Genomic DNA, 18,995 nt, shown 5'->3' with positions numbered 1-18,995 from the left:
TGAAATAGCTATGCTACATAGAAAATAGGCATGCCTTGCACATTGATCATTAGAAAATACTTACAAACTGCCATATTAACAACAAGAGAAAAGTTTGACTCTCTTTGACATAAACAATGGCGTAAGGACTTGTCATTTTGATGGCACTGACAGTTTAATTGGTAGGCCTATAAATACTAACTTTTGAGACATAGACTAAGCAAGGTACGCTTATGTGGTGCAGTTTGCATTAATTGTTTTGACAAAAGCACTAACTGTTGTGCAAACGTTAGTGATGATTTGAAAAAATGCACCAAAGCGACTAAGATTAATCTTCTGTCCTTCAGTTTGCATCTATGTAAGGCCTTAAGAGGCATGTCAATAAATTCCCCTCTCAACCACATAGACAGGGAAATTCATGGCTCGGGTCAAATATTTATTTTATTTTTGTTAATTTGTTCATCGATGTAACATCACAGTATCCTGAAGTTATTCTCGCTCCCGACTTGTATGATATAAAGACTCAAGGAAGATTTCGGTATATTAACTGATGTCTCCTTTAACCATCGGGTAGTAAAGCTCGTTGAATGACAAACGGTTAAGCCAATTGACAAAAAGAGAAAAACATTTCTTCATTGGAGGCACCCTGGGAAAATGACCGCATATACGCGGAGAGGCTATTCAGACGTAAATGGAATATGAGGTGATTGGAGCAACGTGCGCATTTGGAGGTTATCCCGAGGAACCCCACAAACCAACCGTGAAATCCAGTCTCCTGCGATTCCACACAACGGGACCTATTTATCTCCTGCATCACACGCCTCTGCAAGTCTGTGCTGAATCGGGAATACATATCTAGAGACGGTAGTCTTCGATCAAGAACGCTGTTTCAATGTTCTTTAAGCCTACAATATTTCGTGACTTTGGCAGAGACTGATGATCGGGTCGCACCTTCAGCACCTGGATAGCTCCTGGCTGAGGAGCCGAACAGGGCACATGGAGTCCCTGGCGTGATTGTAGGGGAAGCCCTTTCGCGAGCTGAGCAGGCGCGGTGTGTGTGAGTGTGCTAAATGCCCTCCTCCTGCTCCAAAGATGCCGTTCTCTGGATATTTGGTTAGTCGCAGCTTCTTCACAACATCTTGGTGAAGGATGATGCTTGCGTTACGGTTGATGCTTTTCGGTTTTGCCCTTTATTCGAAGCAGCAGCAGCAGCAGCAGCAGCAGCAGAAAAGGCACGGATGCTTGGCAAATGCTAAAGTGCCCAGGGTAGCAGCCGTAGCAGCAGCAGCCTACACAGAGCCATCCCGGAGCTTTCCTTGCACTGGTCATTAGCAAGGGAGATATTACCATCATCATTACGAGGGCAAGGGAGACACTATCAATCACTCAACAATGTAAAACAACAAAGGTACGTTTACTTTCCCATGCAAGCCCATGATAGCTTTTTTTTTTTTTTTTTTTAGCTTTTTCTTCATAGCATTGTCAGTAATTACCCCTCCTCCACCTACTCTCGCCTCATATTTTACTAATTATCACCGTAATGACCCAACCATAGTCGCCGTGTTTATCCAAAATAAGCGCATCATTGCTGGCTTTTGTACATTTGGAGAAACAATGCATGTGATTGATTCGATGTCATGTCTTAGAGCCTACTAATAGCTTTAATCAGGACGCGCACTAAAACCAGTAGCCCCTTCTAGGCCGTTTAAAATGAATGAAATGAACAGTGCGTGTATTATTTTAAGAATGATATAGGCGTACTGATCTCCATTACATGTCAGTTTGTTTGGAGCAGAAACTTGAAGGGTTCTGGTCGTTTTCGTTAAAGTGAATCGGGAGTGTTTCCAGCTACTTGTACGGTGGTCTATCTAAAAGCAAGAGCGGAAAAATATTTTTTCCCATAGCCGTGGCGCTTTAAGACGTTTTTGGAAGATGGAGACCTGTCATCTATGCCTTGATAAACTGATAACAGTTGGCTACGTTACATTACACAATTAGGTTACTTATGTTTCGCCAGATGGCGTGAGGAGGGTATCTGTTTCTCAGAAGTGTCTTTGAGACTCGCCCATATAACTTGAAAAGCTTAAGAACAATTGTGTTTGTCTTCAGATTATTTTAGCCTTCTCTAGAAGTTTGAATACAATCTTCACAAACAGCCTGCCTCCTCATGAAAATGGACATTGATGTGAGTACTTAAATTATTGCAGCGTAGCGTCTGCAGATTAATTACTTTAAAATATGATTCATCAATACCCCCATATTTCATCAGTGTGTTATCCATATGTCTGATAGTGCACATGTGTGTTATAATATGCAGCAAAACAATTGAGCATAGATATGCAAAATATAATGTTCTTAGGTAGGTGTTGTAATGTACAGTTGCTTTGTTGCAAATACCCAATGTCTTCTACTGAAAAAATGACTCCCTGACTCCCTGCTAATCTTCTCATTTTAGAACTTAAATGTTAGATATTTTCCCCCTCCTCCACTGTTTAGCATGTAATTGAGATGGAAGATCAGATTCCGGCCCCTTTTTGACCTGACTTGATTTGTCCTCCATCATGCCTCTGTTGCGCAGTGGTTCTCTCAGGTACTCTCTCAAATGTCTCATACAAGTTTGAGAGATCTGTCCCGCGCTTGGCTCATTTGTCAGGTACTGCACCGACTCCACACTATGTCCCTTCTCTCATCCCACCACTGCCACGCCAATACCTCTACAAATGAGAACGTTTCAGTGATGGAAGCGATAGTTAAACAGCCTATGCAGCTCGTTCAGCTTATAGATGTGCCATCAGACCAAGCATGACAGGTTCATCACAGCTTTGACAAGACAGGGGTGGGGGGGGGGGTGGGCACAGCGAGTAGGTTGTGTTATTCATTTTGAACTGCTTTGACAAGCAATATGTCTAGATGTGAAAGCCTGTGTGAAAAAGACAGAGCTGTTTTAACAATAATATCCCCTTTCCAAAATCTTGTTATGTTATTAAAAGTAAATGAGGCCTTACAGTATGTTATGTTGCAGGTGTTCACACATGCATACTAGATTCTCGATGGCACAAATGGGTTTGTAAGTGAATCGGTAATGGCTTGAGCAGCCAAAGTGTGAATATCTCCCTCCCTCCCATTGCTATAGGTCTAATGCAGTCTGCATTCTGTGCTGTTGATTCATTCATATTCCATATATGTAACCATATTCACCATATCTTTATGCTGAGTAAAAGACAGACTAGTGTGTGGTCCACTAATATTGAATGCTATTTTACTTTTTTATGATGGTAATTTTGAAGTCTATATTTGAATGTTGAATAGACTGCTAATGTTTTTCTAAATCCTCTGAAGATAAAAAAGAATGATATGTATTGTCTAGCTGAAAGTCACCTAGCTGTCCCTAAATCCAGATTGCCTTTTTTTTATAGGTTTGGTATAAGTGACGCTTCTCCTGCATTGTGAATCAGGAGCTTGAGTTGGGGATATTTCTGTGGAAATCCAATTTCTGTCTCAAGATACCAACATGAGTCAAAATCAGTGAGTACAACACGTCTCTCTCAAAGATGTTTTACTTTGTTGTTGCGCTTGAAGACAACCACGGTGTTCAAGGTGCGCTCAAGATAAACCTAGCCTTGCACTGTGCATCCTGTTTTTTTCCCCTGTCTTCATGTCCTTCGTAGTAGATACTCAGTGATCAGCAACTTCTTTCGGAGAAAAAATTATAGCTATTCAGCTTCACCAACAGCAGCTTTTCTGTCTAGTCTTCTTTACTTGATTATAACAAAATCAAGTGTACTTGCTAATTTGGCTGTGTGTGGGCTATAGTAAGATAATGTTACATCTATTATTATTCTTGGAAAATAGAAATGAGCTGAGTTGGTGAAAACCCTGACTACAATTTCAGTAGTACACATAAACTTGGACAGCGCCTCTGTATAAAGCGCTGACAACACGTCCTCCAAACTATTTGCTTCAGATAGTTGTTGTGGAGTCTGCTGTTGACAGTTTCACTGAGGAGCTCCTTTCGGTGACCTTACACATTACACCAAGGTTAGAGCCATTACGGCTACCTAAATGACTCGCTCTGTGTTTGGACTGTCACACAGCCAGCCTGCCTCAGGTCACAGACGCACACAGCTTTTACTTTGTCTCAGTGAGGGGGCCCCAGTGAGATCAGGGACATGTCAGAAATGCCACTGTATCCAACCCCATCCCCCCTCCACCCCGCACAAACAGACACACAAACACACACACACACACACACACACACACACACACACACACAGTACATGTTCTGCTGGCAGGTGACTTTGAGAGAGAATCAGCAGCATAAAGCTAAGCTGAGCTGGGCTCTAGGGGCTATCACCCCCACCAAACACACACATTTCACACACACACACACACACACACACACACACACACACACACACACACACACACGCACACACGCACACACGCAAACACACATTCACAGACACTCACGAACACAAACACTCATTGGGCTTTATCTTGCACCCCAGCGCAATTGACTTTGTATACTCGCGCTTTTGTCTTTCCTATTTTGCAGTCAGTGCATATTGGAATTTTCCCTCCACAGGTACATGCCTGTAAATTAGGGAATTACACATTCTGAACCTCCGCGAACACAAACACTCATTGGGCTTTATCTTGCACCCCAGTATAATTGACTGTATCGGCGGCTTTTTGTCTTTCCTATTTTGCAGTCAGTGCATATTGGATTTTCCCCTCCACAGGTACATGCCTGTAAATTAGGGAATTCAATTAAAAAGGCGGTTCAGAAAAAAAAGGCGGGCGTGTTCGGTATAAGCGTTCACTGTTGATATTTTGCAGTTTCAGAAAACAATTCCGCCACAGACCAGGAACTCCCTGGTCTAAAGTCTGTGGCGCAAATTCAGATGCTATTTTAAGGGCGCATGCATGGCCACAGGCCTGCATGAATGAATGCGTTGCACACCAATGACACCCCCGTGCACAGACGGAAACATTCAAAGCCTTGATAATATTTGTCCATTTCCCGGTTTTGTTCGTGCATTGGTCACCTAAAAATTTAGTAGCCTATATATTACAACATCTACATGCAATATCTTTACAACAACAACGCCTAATTACGACCTATTAATTTGGACAACTTTATACAGCCCTATAAAGGCTAAAGTTACCTTTAGTTTTGTTCCAATTTAGCGTTGTGTATGGCTTTAAACATCGCGTGCACTTTAAAGCGATGGTTCAGAGTAATTTCATCCTAGGGTCCTTTGCACAATGACCCCGAGCCACCCTCCCAGAACCTGTTTTCCCTTGGTCAAACCCTGGTCGAGTAGCGCTGTCAGAAACTAATGAGTTTCTGCAGTCGTAATGATACCAACTTTTATCTCATAAATTACCCCACTAATAATGCCCTGAATGGTACGAAACTTCTGCAGTAGTACAACAATGACCTTTAGTCCAATAACGAGGCATTAGAAAGTTTGTAAGTGCACCAGGAGTTTATTTAAATAAGACTTGCCTGATTATCTGCTACTATACCGCTGCGTCAACGTTTCTTCCGTAATTTGGGAAAAGCCCGTAAAAGTCCTGGCAGGAAGCGATTACATTAACGTTTTTTGGTATATCCAGTTTTTAATATTTTTTTTTCCGAAGTGTTTACAACTTAGTTAGTGTTAACTAACTAACTAAGTTAGTGTTAACTAATAATTGTTGCAAACTGGACTACGAACAAAATAATAGTACATTCCTGGATCTACATCCTCATGCATGCTTCCTGCCAGGACTTTTACAGCCTAAGCATTATTCCAGCTGCGCTAAGGTTTTAAGCACCACAATTTTGCCTACCTTGTTGTAGCCCATCTGAAATAACTCCAAGCTTTGCTATGTTCCCTCCATCCTTTCGTTGTTTTCAAAAAACGTTTTATATCCATGATGGCCTTGAAGTCTTGAGTTAGTGAATTTGCTTAAATCAGCTTATTATGTGCTGTTAACCAGCAACCATAGATAGTACAAGAAAGCAGCAAGTATGGCTACAATTTCTGTAGTTGCTGCATCCATTCATTGTTATTCTCTCTCCTGCTCAAACAAATGTTGTGCGTGCATTAAGTTGATGATAACGTGTTCACATATTGTATGATAACATGTTCAAAAATATTGTAAATAGCCTACTGTCATGCAGTTAATGGGATACTGTGCGGAGTTGGAAAGTTAGGTCAACTTGGAAGCTGTTTCTCGTTGTTAAGTTGCCTGATGGTAAGGAGCCCTTGCCTGTGCTGTGCAACGCACACTTTGCTCCTCTTATCTATACAACGTAGTTCCCATTTCTGCAAACCATACATAATTACAAAGAAAAATATTACCACACGAGGGAAATCAGTGTGGTGTCCATTACAGTAAGATGTGAAAAAATAGGCATAAATCTAGCATACACATTTTCACGAACCACGGATGTGTTGACATAAATTAGGAAATATTAGAGGACTTAAGGAGACGTGATGTTGAACTGCATGCCGATGCCATTTAACCCAAATGCCCCAGCAGCAGCACTGGAGAGAAGAGATTAACTGACAGAAGATATGCATTGTCTATAGAGAGGTAATGTTAGATTACATTGTACATTGCAAAAATATCACCATGCATTCATAACTTTGTGATTCAGTGAGAGTGATCCCAAAACATCGGAAAGTATGTCTTTGTAACAATTCTGTATTACATTTTGTCAAGAGGAAAAATCAATAGCTAACTGTTCCCAACTGAACAGTGATTATAGCGCTGTGAGCGCTCCTGGCTGCGCCTGGCAAATACGCCACCATAATAGCAATCAGCTATGGAACAACCGTGCCTGTTGTTAAAGGGAATGTGAGATGACGCTCGGATTGGTTTATTGCACGTTACGCCCAAACCACACTCATGATTAATGTAGTTACTTCAGACCATCCCATTTTAGATTTGCATCTGGCGCAACAGTCAATTATCCCGCCGGTAAAATAGCAACAGCGCCCAAGATCCGCCTACAAAGTCACTTGCGTTTTGCGCAAAGACACTTCCGTTTTAGACCATTAAAATAGAGCCCATTGACTCACTCACAAACATATACACACACTCACTTGCTCTCTCTCTCTCTCGCTCTCTCTGTCTCTATCTCTCTCTCTGTCTCTCTCTTTCTCTCTCTCTCTCTCACACACACACGCACACTTTTCTCCCCCACCAAGAACCTGTCCAGCAGATGGCTCCCCCAAATGGCTCTCTGCATCCCAATAACAGCGCTGGACTGGGGAGAGCGGAGGGGGGTGGGCCAAGGTGAACCAGAGCAGGTCCTCTGAGCTGAGGACAGAAGCAGAGACACAACCGGTGGTCGGGAGAACTAGTATTTAGAGCTCCAGTCTACGACACAGGCATTTAGGCATAACCACTGACATAGTAGTTGTTTGATACATGTTGTTTTGTCACACGTTGGAGAGATTTTTATGTGCACTCTGTCATAGTCAGGTGTGGTAGTGAGGAGTGAAAACTCCTGAAGACCCAGCTCTTCAGAGAACATCTCCTCTTGTAGCACTACTAGTCTAGTTGACTACAACTAGTCTTGCTGATCGTAGCACTTACCACCTGACTAGAACTGACACTTGACTGTTTGAAAACAGCACTCACTGATGCACTTATTCTTATTGTACTCTACCTTTTTGAATTGTTGAGAGAATCGCTTTACAGTAAAAAGCTTAAACTGTTGGCTTAAAAAGCCATGTTTTTAGTCGCTTTAGTGCCATCCATGCACACTGCGCAACATCACTTGATTCTTTACAGTCAGGGCATGTGATAGTCTATGTGAGAGGGTAATGATCAGTTTGTCCTAAAAGTGTCCTGAAAGAAGTTTTAGTCCTGAGACTGTTGTCCTGGCAACTGTTTATTTGGAGGGTCAGTAAAGAATGAGTTTTGCAGGACAGGAACAACACATCACGGGGCTATAGTCCATCTTGTGTAATTTTGACATTGTGTGTGTTTGTGTGTAAGTGAGTGTGTGTGTGTGTGTGTGTGTGTGTGAGAGAGAGAGAAAGAGAGAGAGAGTGACTGGTGATGGGGAGAACCCATTATGACAGTCTCCGTGTTTGACAGAAGTGTGACTGAATGGGTGAGTGAGTGAGTGAGTGAGTGAGTGTAGTTTGTGTAGTCCAGTTTCCCTTGCTTTGATGGAATGAAACTCTCATGTGGGGTTTTATTAGCGGGTCCGTTTTCATCCTCTGGAGCATGCGGGGGACTGTAGATCTACTGACTCCTTCTGCAGTATATTTCCTGTACCCACTCATTGCCAACAGGAAACAAAGAGAGCTGCAGTTCCCAAATAACAGGTACTTCAATGATATCCCACCCCTTGTAACGGTACACATTTATTGGGTTGATATTTCATGTCGTAAAATTTAATAGGATACATTGCGAAACCTGCGATGGCTTTTTGTGTTATTTTACACACTGCCCGCACACCGATTGTTATTGTCTGGGTGTTTGAATGACAAACTTATCTCCAGGCTGACAAACAGAAAAGCTCTCTCTGTGAACAGAGCCTAACAGTCGTCTTCTTTCTCATTTTGAACTGATACGGCTAGCTGTAGGGTCTCGTTGGAGGGGACTGCTCTGGACGGTCACGTATCAGAGGTGCTGGGCGAACAACAGCGCTTTGCGTTTGCTTTTATTTGTTGAAAGGCTGCTCTCTGTCCTGGAGCCAAACATTGGAAATGTTTGTGTGTTTCTTTCCAGTCAGCACACAGGGACAATTGTGTGTGTGCATGTGTGTGTGTGTGTGTGTGTGTGTGTGTGTGTGTGTGTGTGTGTGTGTGTATGTGTGTGTGTATGTGTGTATGTGTATGTGTGTATGTGTATGTGCGTTTTTGCGTGCACACTTACAAAGACTCAGACATAAACACACACACACACACACACACACACACACACACCCTGAGGAGATGTGTGTGTTTGAAACAGGTCAGCTAGCATTTAGTCCTGTCTTTTTTTTTAATGAAACCTCTGTATTCTTGCTGGAATGAGAGCTGATGATTGCTGTGGCCTAATCTCAGGAATACTCCGGAGGAAAATTCTCTCTCTCTCTCTCTCTCTCTCCTCATCCCCACTGTGTTTCCAGAGAGGAAAAAAAATTTAGAAATAAAATCCTCCCACAGACAGAAAAATAAGACAGCAGCCGTGTAATGTTACGATGCATTACATAATTTGCTCCGCTCGACAAACCTATCTAGGACAGCTCGTGATGTAGATCTCATTCTCCTACAGCAAACCGCTTTGTTGGAAAGGGCTGTCCACTAATGGTGTCAGGACTGCACAGTCCTCGTAAGTGCTGTGGTCAGGAATCACACGTATCGTCGCTGTGAATAGGACCCGACAGCCGAGCTTGCAGTTCTCCAGCAGACCACTGGGGGCAGTGCTCAGACATAGGACCCCCCGGAACTGACCTGCAGCACTTAAGCATAATGCAGTTGAAATGTATGGATGTGTGTGTGTGTATGTATGTGTGTGTGTGTGTGTGTGTGTGTGTGTGTGTGTATGTGTGTATATGTGTCTCCTTCTCTCTCTCCTTCCCTCCCCTCTCTCTTTCTCCCTCTCTCTATCTCTGTATGTGTGTTACAGTGAGAATGATGTTATTACAGAGGGTCCTTATTTGGACCAACCAATCTGACCTTCAGGAGCGTCCTGATGAGCCAGCCTGCTGTGTGTGCATCTCTAATGGCATCGAACTCCATTGGACACTCCGTGGCAGTGCCGGCCCAAGCCTTTTGGGGGCCCTAAGCAGAATTTGATTGGGCCCCCTCCCACAACGCAGAGTCACCTGTGCTTGGCGATAATTGACAACTTCACACTATAATGTCATATTATAAATTAATACAGTGAGGTTATGTATTAATACAGTGACTGATTATGAACTACTGGACACAGATGCATAAGGACTCGGTAGGCTCATTCAGTAATCCATCCTTGCTCACATTCCAAAAATGTTTTGGGGCTCCGCTCTAGACTTCTGGCCCCATGTGCTTGGTAAACCAATGTATTAGTTGTTATTTACACCAACCCTGTCACCTTTTAATCTTAGAGGGTACTAAAATCACAGATTTATTTGAAACATTCATATTCAAAGTGAAGCACTAAGGGTGGTTTACTGAAGTTGAATTGACAAATAACAAAATACAACAGCATTTGTATTTTTTGTAAACAAGTACATCCGTTAATGACTTGTTTTTCAACAGATTTGCAGAAAAATCCGCAAATGTGCATTAAATGAGCAATCTTCAACTACAAAATAAAACCAAAATAGACAAACATTAATAATCAAAAATAAAATGTCCCAAAAAATAGATACTTATTCCTACTTCGTTCCTGGCTTTCAGGTATCTGCAACTCTGCAGTGGACGAACCTGCAATGATTAAATAAATACATAAATAAATAAAACAAAAACTATGTTAAATGTGTCATGTCATATTAACCATTTGCTATCAAGAAAACCTCACCTTCTGTGTCATCAGCCATGGAGGCAGACACTTGATGAGGTAGAGTTAGGTAGCCTAGTGGTAGAGATGTGCTCCAAAGTACTTCAACAGTGTCTCTGAAAAAAAAAAAAAATATTGCATAAGTGCATATTTGATCGAGCAGAATGAGTTTATTTTGCTATCACTACTTACACTTATCAACAAGCAATTCCACATGTAACAATTCATATTCTATTGGCAAATGAGGCATAATCAAAAGTAACTCTTAACATGGTGATCTACTGCAGCCTAAATATTAGGGTAGCACCGCTACATCACTTGCCACTCACTTGCCACATAATCAAATGTAAGTTTATTTCCATCACAGAAGTCTCCCCACCCAACATGGTATATTTTCTCAAACACTACCATCTATCTCCAAAGATCTTAGAGCAGAGCGCACGTACTGTTCCATCTTTGCCTATGAAGCTGGAACGTTACCGATGCCCAGAGTCGCGCTAGTCAGTGGGTTGGGACTGGGAGCCTGGGCTTAGCCTGCTGTTGCTATCAGACTTACCACTATGTCACATATTATAGAACAGTAATAAACTATCAACACTTTCAGGTGCGAAATCAGAAACAATCCCTCTGTGGTAAATTTGCCTTCAGCTACGTTTTCATGTAGCTACTGTAGTGCTAATGTCCACTTCAGTCAGTCAGCTAGCTAACTTTAATTTACAACATAAGCCCACCTATGGTTAGGGTACATGCTTGATTGAACATCCAAAACAATCCCAATATCCTTGACATCTGAAATACACCTAGATAAATATATATTAATTGGAGACATTTCTCTATTGATGGCGGGGATTTAGCTCTGGTGATGGCTTATATTAGATCAAAACATACTGTAAATAAAACATACTGTAAATAATCATGCAAACATACCTGTATCTTGCTCATTTTTCTCCTCCTCTGTCATTTTCTTCTTTCTGTTTTCGGCACCAGAGGGATACGTCCTTTTTTGTGACTTTTCTTAACATTACCGTCTCTTCCAATTTTTGAACTTGATGCAGTGTCTGCACAAATTGTCTATGAACCCGAGGTGTCTAGTTTATGCGTGTGACTCAAAGGCTGGCAGACACAGTAGAGGTAGGCAGGCATATTGATCATGAAATCAGAATTTTCTTGTTTTGAATTATTAATTGTTTCATTTATTCATTCATTGATGTCACTTGTTTAGGTTATTTATTATGGAAAAAAAAAAAGAAAGAAACCCGGGGGGCCCCAAGCAGCCGCTTAGTTCGCTTATGCCTCGGGCCGGCCTGCTCCGTGGCGGACCAGGCTTCAGTCCTGGCCGTCGGTTTCGAGACATGTTGCAGGCTAACTCGTGCTGATGGCTTGTTGCTTGAGTGCTCTCCGCAGCATCTGGCTGGAAGAGGTTGACAGATGTTGCAGGGATTTCTGTGAATGCTAGAGCTCCAGACGCCCTCTCGCTTCTCCCCCTGTACTCCTGGTTTAGGCGTCTCCGTGGCTGCTCGACGCACGTGTCGGAAGATTAGAGAGAGAAGTGGCATGTTTACTACTTTCAGTGATTAGAGAACATGACAAATGGCGCCAGGTCTGGACTCCAAAGCACTAGTTAAGGGGCAGCCGCGGCCTACTGGTTAGCGCTTCGGACTTGTAACCGGAGGGTTGCCGGTTTGAACCCCGATCAGCAGGCACTGCTGAAGTGCCCCTGAGCAAGGCGCCCAACCCCTCACTGCTCCCCGAGCGCCACTGTTGTTGCAGGCAGCTCACTGCGCCGGGATTAGTGTGTGCTTCACCTCACTGTGTGTTCACTGTGTGCTGAGTGTGTTTCACTAATTCACAGATTGGGATAAATGCAGAGACCAAATTTCCCTCACGGGATCAAAAGACTATATACACTTATACTATACTTTACTTATACAGTTGCTTCAGGTGGACGTGTCAAGATGTTCGAGAAGCAGTATCACCAGTAGGCTTGTTTTCAGATGTACTGTAAAGGACACAAGGCGAATGTCTTCAAAAGGTCTTCATAGTGTATCCTCTTTTGGTTAGGCGAGTTCATTGCTGTAGTATAGTTCACAAGTGAACTGTTTTGCATAAACATTTGTAAAACTATAAGTCAATTTAAGAGACACATAAAAGACCGAAGGCATTTATACTAGAACATAAATTCATTCATGACAAGAAGAGTTAATTTCATTGACTGAAGTAATTCAAGGTGCTTTGTTCTGACACCATAAAAAAAGAAATACATTTTAAGGGGCATCATAAAATAAATAAAAAAAAACTTTTTAAAAGTTCATCCTGCTGTTCATCCAAAGATACGAGGGGAAAAAAACATTTTTGAGATTAGCCATACCTTGGTCAGCTTTAAGATCTTCTGGTACACATGGCTTTCACATGTCTGTGTTGCTAAGATTGCTTTTAATAAGAGACGCTACTACCTTAGTGGTGCCTGAAGACTCAAGCAACCTACTAGTTTTGTATTCCTTAAGCATGCTGGGAATCTGATTTGCCCGTTGAGAGATTGTAGGAAGAAGTTTAAATCAGTTCTTTCCCTAGCTTGAGTGAATGGAAGATCGTACAGGATGAATTAAACCTGCAATGTCCTCAGTTGGGATTAGTTAATGCTCTGGTTATAGTTTTCTCAATGTTCTGTATCTAAAATGGTCTCTTTGGGAAGGGCTATTTGCTGTGGTTCAGGTGATAAAGGCCTGAATGATTTTCTCTAAGATGAGGCTGGGCATGAAATCTCTTTGTTCTTGCTTTACTAAGATGGCAGAAGCGTTATTCACTTATTGATTTGACATAAAAGCTGAAAGTATTGGAAATATTTGAAATTCTCGCCTGCTTCTTACATTTAGACATTTAGACCTTAGACTCAAGGTTAATGTTACAAGTTTTTTGTCATTGTTGTCAAACAGAATAATCTCTGTGTCATCCGACCAGGACCAGTACAAACTGGGACACTACTAACCCTGTAGTTGTTTTTTTCATACTTCTGCCTCAGTGCTCTAAAGTGTGTCTCTATGTTTATATATATATCTGCTCTGGTACAGTGCACCCAGGAGTGTCGTCTCAGCCGCTGGCTTCCCATTCGGAGCCAGTCGGGCCCATTTAGGCTGGCACTCCCGGTGACAACGAGGAGGCCGGCGCGACGTGCTGTGTGCATTAAGCAATTCTTTGGGTGCCAATCAGGTTTAGAGGCTTTTATGGGGACGGAGCTTTGACAGGGGCTGCGGACAGCTGAGCCGGGCAGGCGTGGCGGCTAAGCTAGCGGAATGACAATGACTCCGCAGCGAAAACCCTCCCCCCACCCCTGTCTTCTCTCGCGATGCCGCCCCAGCCCCTGTGCTGAAGCAGCATTTCATTTTCTCCTCCAGTGTGACAGACACAGATAACTCAATTTTTGAAGCCAAACACACTGGCAGGACAATCACACCTGGGAAGTATTAGTTTATGGGCAGAGGCAGTAGATGGGGAAATTAGTTGTTTGAAAAGAGGGCCTTGTACAGTAGGCAGGCAGAATCTTATAAGGACATTACCGGGGTAAAATCAGCAAGGCTACTCTTCATTGATTTCTCTTTGGTGTATTCTCTTGTTTTGATAATCCGATTGCAGCTCAGACTCACTGATGTGGGCCGTGTGCTGGTCAGTGCTGCGTATTAGATCAGGCATGTTAACACGGTGTCCGTGTCCTTGGTGTCCAGCTGAACATCATCTGGGCTGGCCGTGGCATCTAGTGCAGTTTAGAGGAAAGCAGTTGTTTAATTTTCCTCTGTGACGAGATGCGTTTCATCATATCATTTTATTTGGTAAATGTTGAAGAAAATGCATTTGGAAGAAAAGAAGTGAAGTGGAAAATTTAATTTCAAGTGGCGGACGTTTCAGAGAAGTGGGACGAGCCGCAGAGAGTGAACTACTGCCTCATGCGAGCCCAAGTGATTTGTCAAATTATTCAGGGAGAAAGAGTTACTCCGACACAGCATTTCTGAAACCATGACTTATGTATATTATAAATTCCAGGTCTTTTTGCCACCTTCCTCTTTTTTAGGATTCATGTTTTTGTTTTTTTTGCTTTGGTTTATTTCTTTATTTATTCATTCTTTTTCCCTTGGCTGTGGGCGGGTGGCACAGTTTGTGCTGTGCCCGCTACGTAATTGTCCTAACTCTGCATAACATGAGCCTCTCCGTGCGTGAGGGGGATTCAATACCCCATGTCCACGCTGGAATTGCATTCCGTTTCGAATTCTGTCGAGGCCAGCATTATTTTGTGCGAACAAGATTGAGCCTTTTGCTGCTAGAGCATCTGTGCTTAGGCAGCGCTCCTGTTGAGGCAGGGAGGCGCGTAGAACACATTACCCCAGCTAAAAGTGCCCTTCCGATGCTTGTGGAGATTAGAGGATCCCCTGCACTGTTCCCCAGTCTGCCGGGAGTCAGTTCCTTCAAGGAGGAAAATGCTGTTCTCCATGTTTGCAGGACCTGTTCTCTCTCTTTCTCTCTCTCTCTCTCTCTCTCTCTCTTTCTCTGTCTCTCTCTCTCCTCTCCTTCCCCTGAGCCTCCCTTGGTGCAGCCTAATATAAATGCTTTATATAGATTTTTTTGGCTATGGATGGAGGTCACCTCAATAGCGTGCAATCATTTCTGTTCCCTAGTCTTACCTGTCTGAGTGCCGCTTCTATGTGGTGTTATCTGGTGAACATTTTGCATGTGGCGTGGCGTGGCGTGAAATTGTATTCATATAACAATATGAGATGCATGTTTTTTTTTTTTTTTAAAACAAATCGATCGCTGGCTAATGCTGGCATATGAATTATATGGATTAAATGTAATTCAATGCTGAATTACAAACAAATAAGTAAATTGTTTGCATGCATTCAAATTGCTGTCCTCAAAGGTGTTGCTTATACTTTTACTTCCCCCCTGCCTCCCCTGGTTTTATGTGGTGTAAAAGATGCACCTGTAAAAAATGGTTTTACTGGAGGCTGGCCGCTGGTCTCTGCAGGGTGTTTTATTTTTATATTTCCATTGATCTGAGTCACTTGATTTATGGCCGTGTGCGGTCTGGGAACAGTTGGAGCCTGAGGTGTGGACGGCCTGTTAGGTGGCACTGGTCAATCCTTTGGCCATGATTATATTCGCCGAGGAAATGTTCCCCTTCAGATGACAAAGCCGGTTTTAATTGCCGGTGCAGGCTGCCTCTGCATTATTCATACGGCGCCATGTGGTCCGTACCCGTATCGAGCCGAGCGGGGTGTTAATGCCCAATTCACGGCTGCACAGTCAGCTCCAGGCAAGTGCTGCTGATTGACAAACAAATACCTTTACATACAAATGCAGGGATTTTTAATTGGCCAAATGGCCAGTGCTGTGGACTTGCTCAAGGTTAAACAGTGACAGTATGGCATACATTGTGCCAATCATGTGGTGTGTTGTGAAGACATCGTGCCAATTATGTGATGTGATCTTGCCTTAGCGAGGTTGGTGTTGTGAAGCCTTGCGCACGCACATTTCTGCCGAAATAGATGCCCGATAAGTGCCCAAAATGCATTGCAGTATAGCCACCAAGAGGAAGGACTTGCCTAAAAGGACTTTGCTTCAGCCTCCTGATATTTCATTGATATCTAACAATTAATCACACTTACTGTAAAATAAAATAATGTTTTGTAGTATGGCTGTATTTTTCCACTCATATTTACACTATATCTGTATGGCTCCTTAATCACTGTCCCACTGTCTAACACAATATGCCAAACTTCTTGTGAAGTTATTTCCAAATGGGAGTAGGCTATTGCATGGCTCCTTAATCACTGTCTCATACACATACCTTATCTAACACAATATGCCACACAACTTCTTGCAAAGTCCATGGTTCTTTCCAAACTGAACTGTTGCAATGCTTTGTTAGCTGACCTATCTGCTTGTGTAGTGAGACCATTACAGATGATTAAAAATGCAGTTGTATGTCTGGTCTTTAATCGGCCAAAAAAGACACATATAACTCCTCTGTTACTTGCTCTTTATTGCCTTCCTATAGCAGCCAGAATTAAATTCAAATCCCTCACTCTGGCCTACAGGACACTTACTGGATCTGCACCTTGATTTCTTAATTCCATGATCCAGCTCTATGTCCCCTCTCATCCCCTCTGATGAGCGTCTGCTATGTCGGCCCTCCACTAACACTAAGGGCCCTATAGTAGAACTGTTTTGCCATTGAGTCCATGGTGAAGTTAGTTTCACTTTACCTTTGAATTCAAATAATAGGTGAGTGCAGAATGCATGTAGTCACAAACAGGTTTCAGTAAAGCAAGGTTTAGCGGAATCCCTGTGTTCCATACACAATCTCGCATGCAAGCAGATTCCTTCAAATGCGCCGCTGACTGGCAAAATACCGATGCGGCTGTTTGAAGTTGTGCTGCTTGTTGTTAAAGGGAATGACAGATGTGACTCTCGTTGGTTTAAAGAATGTTACGCCCAAAACACACTCATGACTGATTAAGAAACAGAAGACGACCGTTTTGAACAATGCGCCCGACATTTGATACCAAAATAACCCCTTCTGTGATTCCTCATCATTGGAATTTACCTAATGCTTTCCGTTCCAGTTTTGGAATCTTCAAAGCGTCTCATCTTTTTACCGCGTATCTAACCTGTTAACTCTCCTTACAGTCGTGGTTTTTATATGTTTATGGTTACTGTTATTATTCTGTTAAATTCTATTATAAATATATTAATAATTTTAATGATATGTTTATTGATGTCATTGTAAGTCACTTTGGACAAAAGTGTCCACTAAGAACAGCAAACAGAAATATACAGAAACGCACATTATACCTTTTCATTGCACTGATATTGATATGGAGCGCCTTTGTCATGAGTGCTGCCTACCTGTGTGCAGCCCCTTGACGATGTTAACGAGCCACTGAAACCAGACGCAGCCTCTGACAGTCATGGTTGCGCATGTGATTAAGGAGCAAATGTGATTTGAATGGCGGAGAACAGTTTGAGACTGTCAGAGGCGATTATAGTGTTTGTGGCATCGTGGACCAGGTGGCCAATGCCAAGGAAGAGCCAGGGAGGGAATGATGGGAGGGGGTTGGAATGGGGGATAGGGCCCAGGTTGTCGTTTCCATGAGGATATCAGAGTCAGATATGCAGTCTCATAGGAGTCCCTCTCTTCCATAAAGCCGTTGATCCTAGGGGAGTCAGTTTCACTGACCAGTAACCTCCCATATATCATTTTTCCTTATGAGTTCTCTAATTCAATTTTTTATTTTTAATTGATTATATTATTATGTGAGCATGAAATCCAAATGCAGGTGCAGGTGTTTGAGTGCACCTTTGTGTGTGCTGCGTAAACGTTTTTCACTGCTGAGGAGGTGATGCCTCACGTGAGGTAGCTAACTACAGGTTCCTCATTCAGGCACATTGCAGGAGTTTGGTCTGTGGTCTGACTGGGATAGGTCTGCCCCCGCCACATTGGCTTTTACCGCCATGACCACGACGCGCTTCAAGTCACACATGCCCTTCATTTTCAATTACCGGCACTGAGGGGGTTGTAAATGTCATGCATTTCTTTTCATGAAACATCGCAGAGAAAGTGTCTGGGGGAGACAGAGAGAGAGAGAGAGAGAGAGAGAGAGAGAGAGAGAGGATAAAGGACAGAAAAGGAAAAGAGTAAGAGAACAGTAATCTTCCACCACTTCATCTGGTAAGCTGAAAGGGTGATGAAGGGAGAAAAAGTGTGCAACCTTTGAAGGAAACATGTTAAGTAGGGATTAGTCATGACCCAAAAATAAGGTTGGGGATGTTTGACTTTCATGCTCCGACTGCATTAACATTTGCGAGAGAGGGTCAAGCTAGAGGTCTCGCAGGTCATCTTGACCTATGCAAAGCTCTCTACAGTTTAACACACACACACACACACACACACACACACACACACACACATACACACACACGCACACTCAAAGACAGACATACACAAACACAGATATACACAAACACACACACACATACACAAACACACGCACATCAAAAGGCTTACTTCCGAGTCTGAACTTCCTTTTGTTGTCCACTTCTGTTTATCAATGTGGTCCAACCCCCTTACACCCCTTTTTCTCTCTCTCCCTGTCTCGTCCTCTCTCTTCCCTTCTTTATCTCTCCTATGCTATCCTCCCTCTCCCTCTCTCTCTCTGTCCCTCGCTCCCTCCCTCTCTTTTTACTCGTGGACATTATTGATGTGTTTGCTCACTGAAACAGGGCCGGGCCGGGTGCCAGACGGAGACTCCCCGCCCATGTCTCCTGTCCTCTGTCCTCCCCCTTGTCCTTCATTGAGACGTTTGGGGGATCATACATATCGATCGTATTAATCAACACCCTGTGGCCTGAGAATCATTACTCCCGTCGCACCATGCCCTGCCGCACAGGGAAACTCGCTGAGGCTGTCCTGCAGGAGTCGTCGTAAGAGCTGCTGAACCTTTTTTAGCATTCTGCTGCCGGCCCTCGCTAAATGACTGTATGCGTTA

At 43.0% G+C, this 18,995-nt stretch overlaps 1 protein-coding gene across 1 annotated transcript in view; it reads left to right on the top strand.

Moving 5' to 3' along the window:
• Positions 1-558: 558 nt before the first annotated feature.
• Positions 559-18,995, top strand: part of tmem266 (transmembrane protein 266) — a 70,760-nt gene continuing 52,323 nt past the window's right edge. The window contains exons 1-3 of the mRNA XM_048256447.1: positions 559-1,387; positions 2,089-2,164; positions 3,396-3,504. Of these exons, the coding sequence (XP_048112404.1) occupies positions 3,491-3,504 (14 nt within the window). The 5' untranslated portion in view covers positions 559-1,387; positions 2,089-2,164; positions 3,396-3,490. The remainder of the gene's footprint in view (positions 1,388-2,088; positions 2,165-3,395; positions 3,505-18,995) is intronic.

Source organism: Alosa alosa, chromosome 11, assembly GCF_017589495.1.
Source record: "Alosa alosa isolate M-15738 ecotype Scorff River chromosome 11, AALO_Geno_1.1, whole genome shotgun sequence".
NCBI classification, from domain to species: Eukaryota; Metazoa; Chordata; class Actinopteri; order Clupeiformes; family Clupeidae; genus Alosa; species Alosa alosa.
The sequence above is the reverse complement of the archived record's forward strand: the minus strand, read 5'-3'. Positions and strand labels throughout refer to the sequence as shown.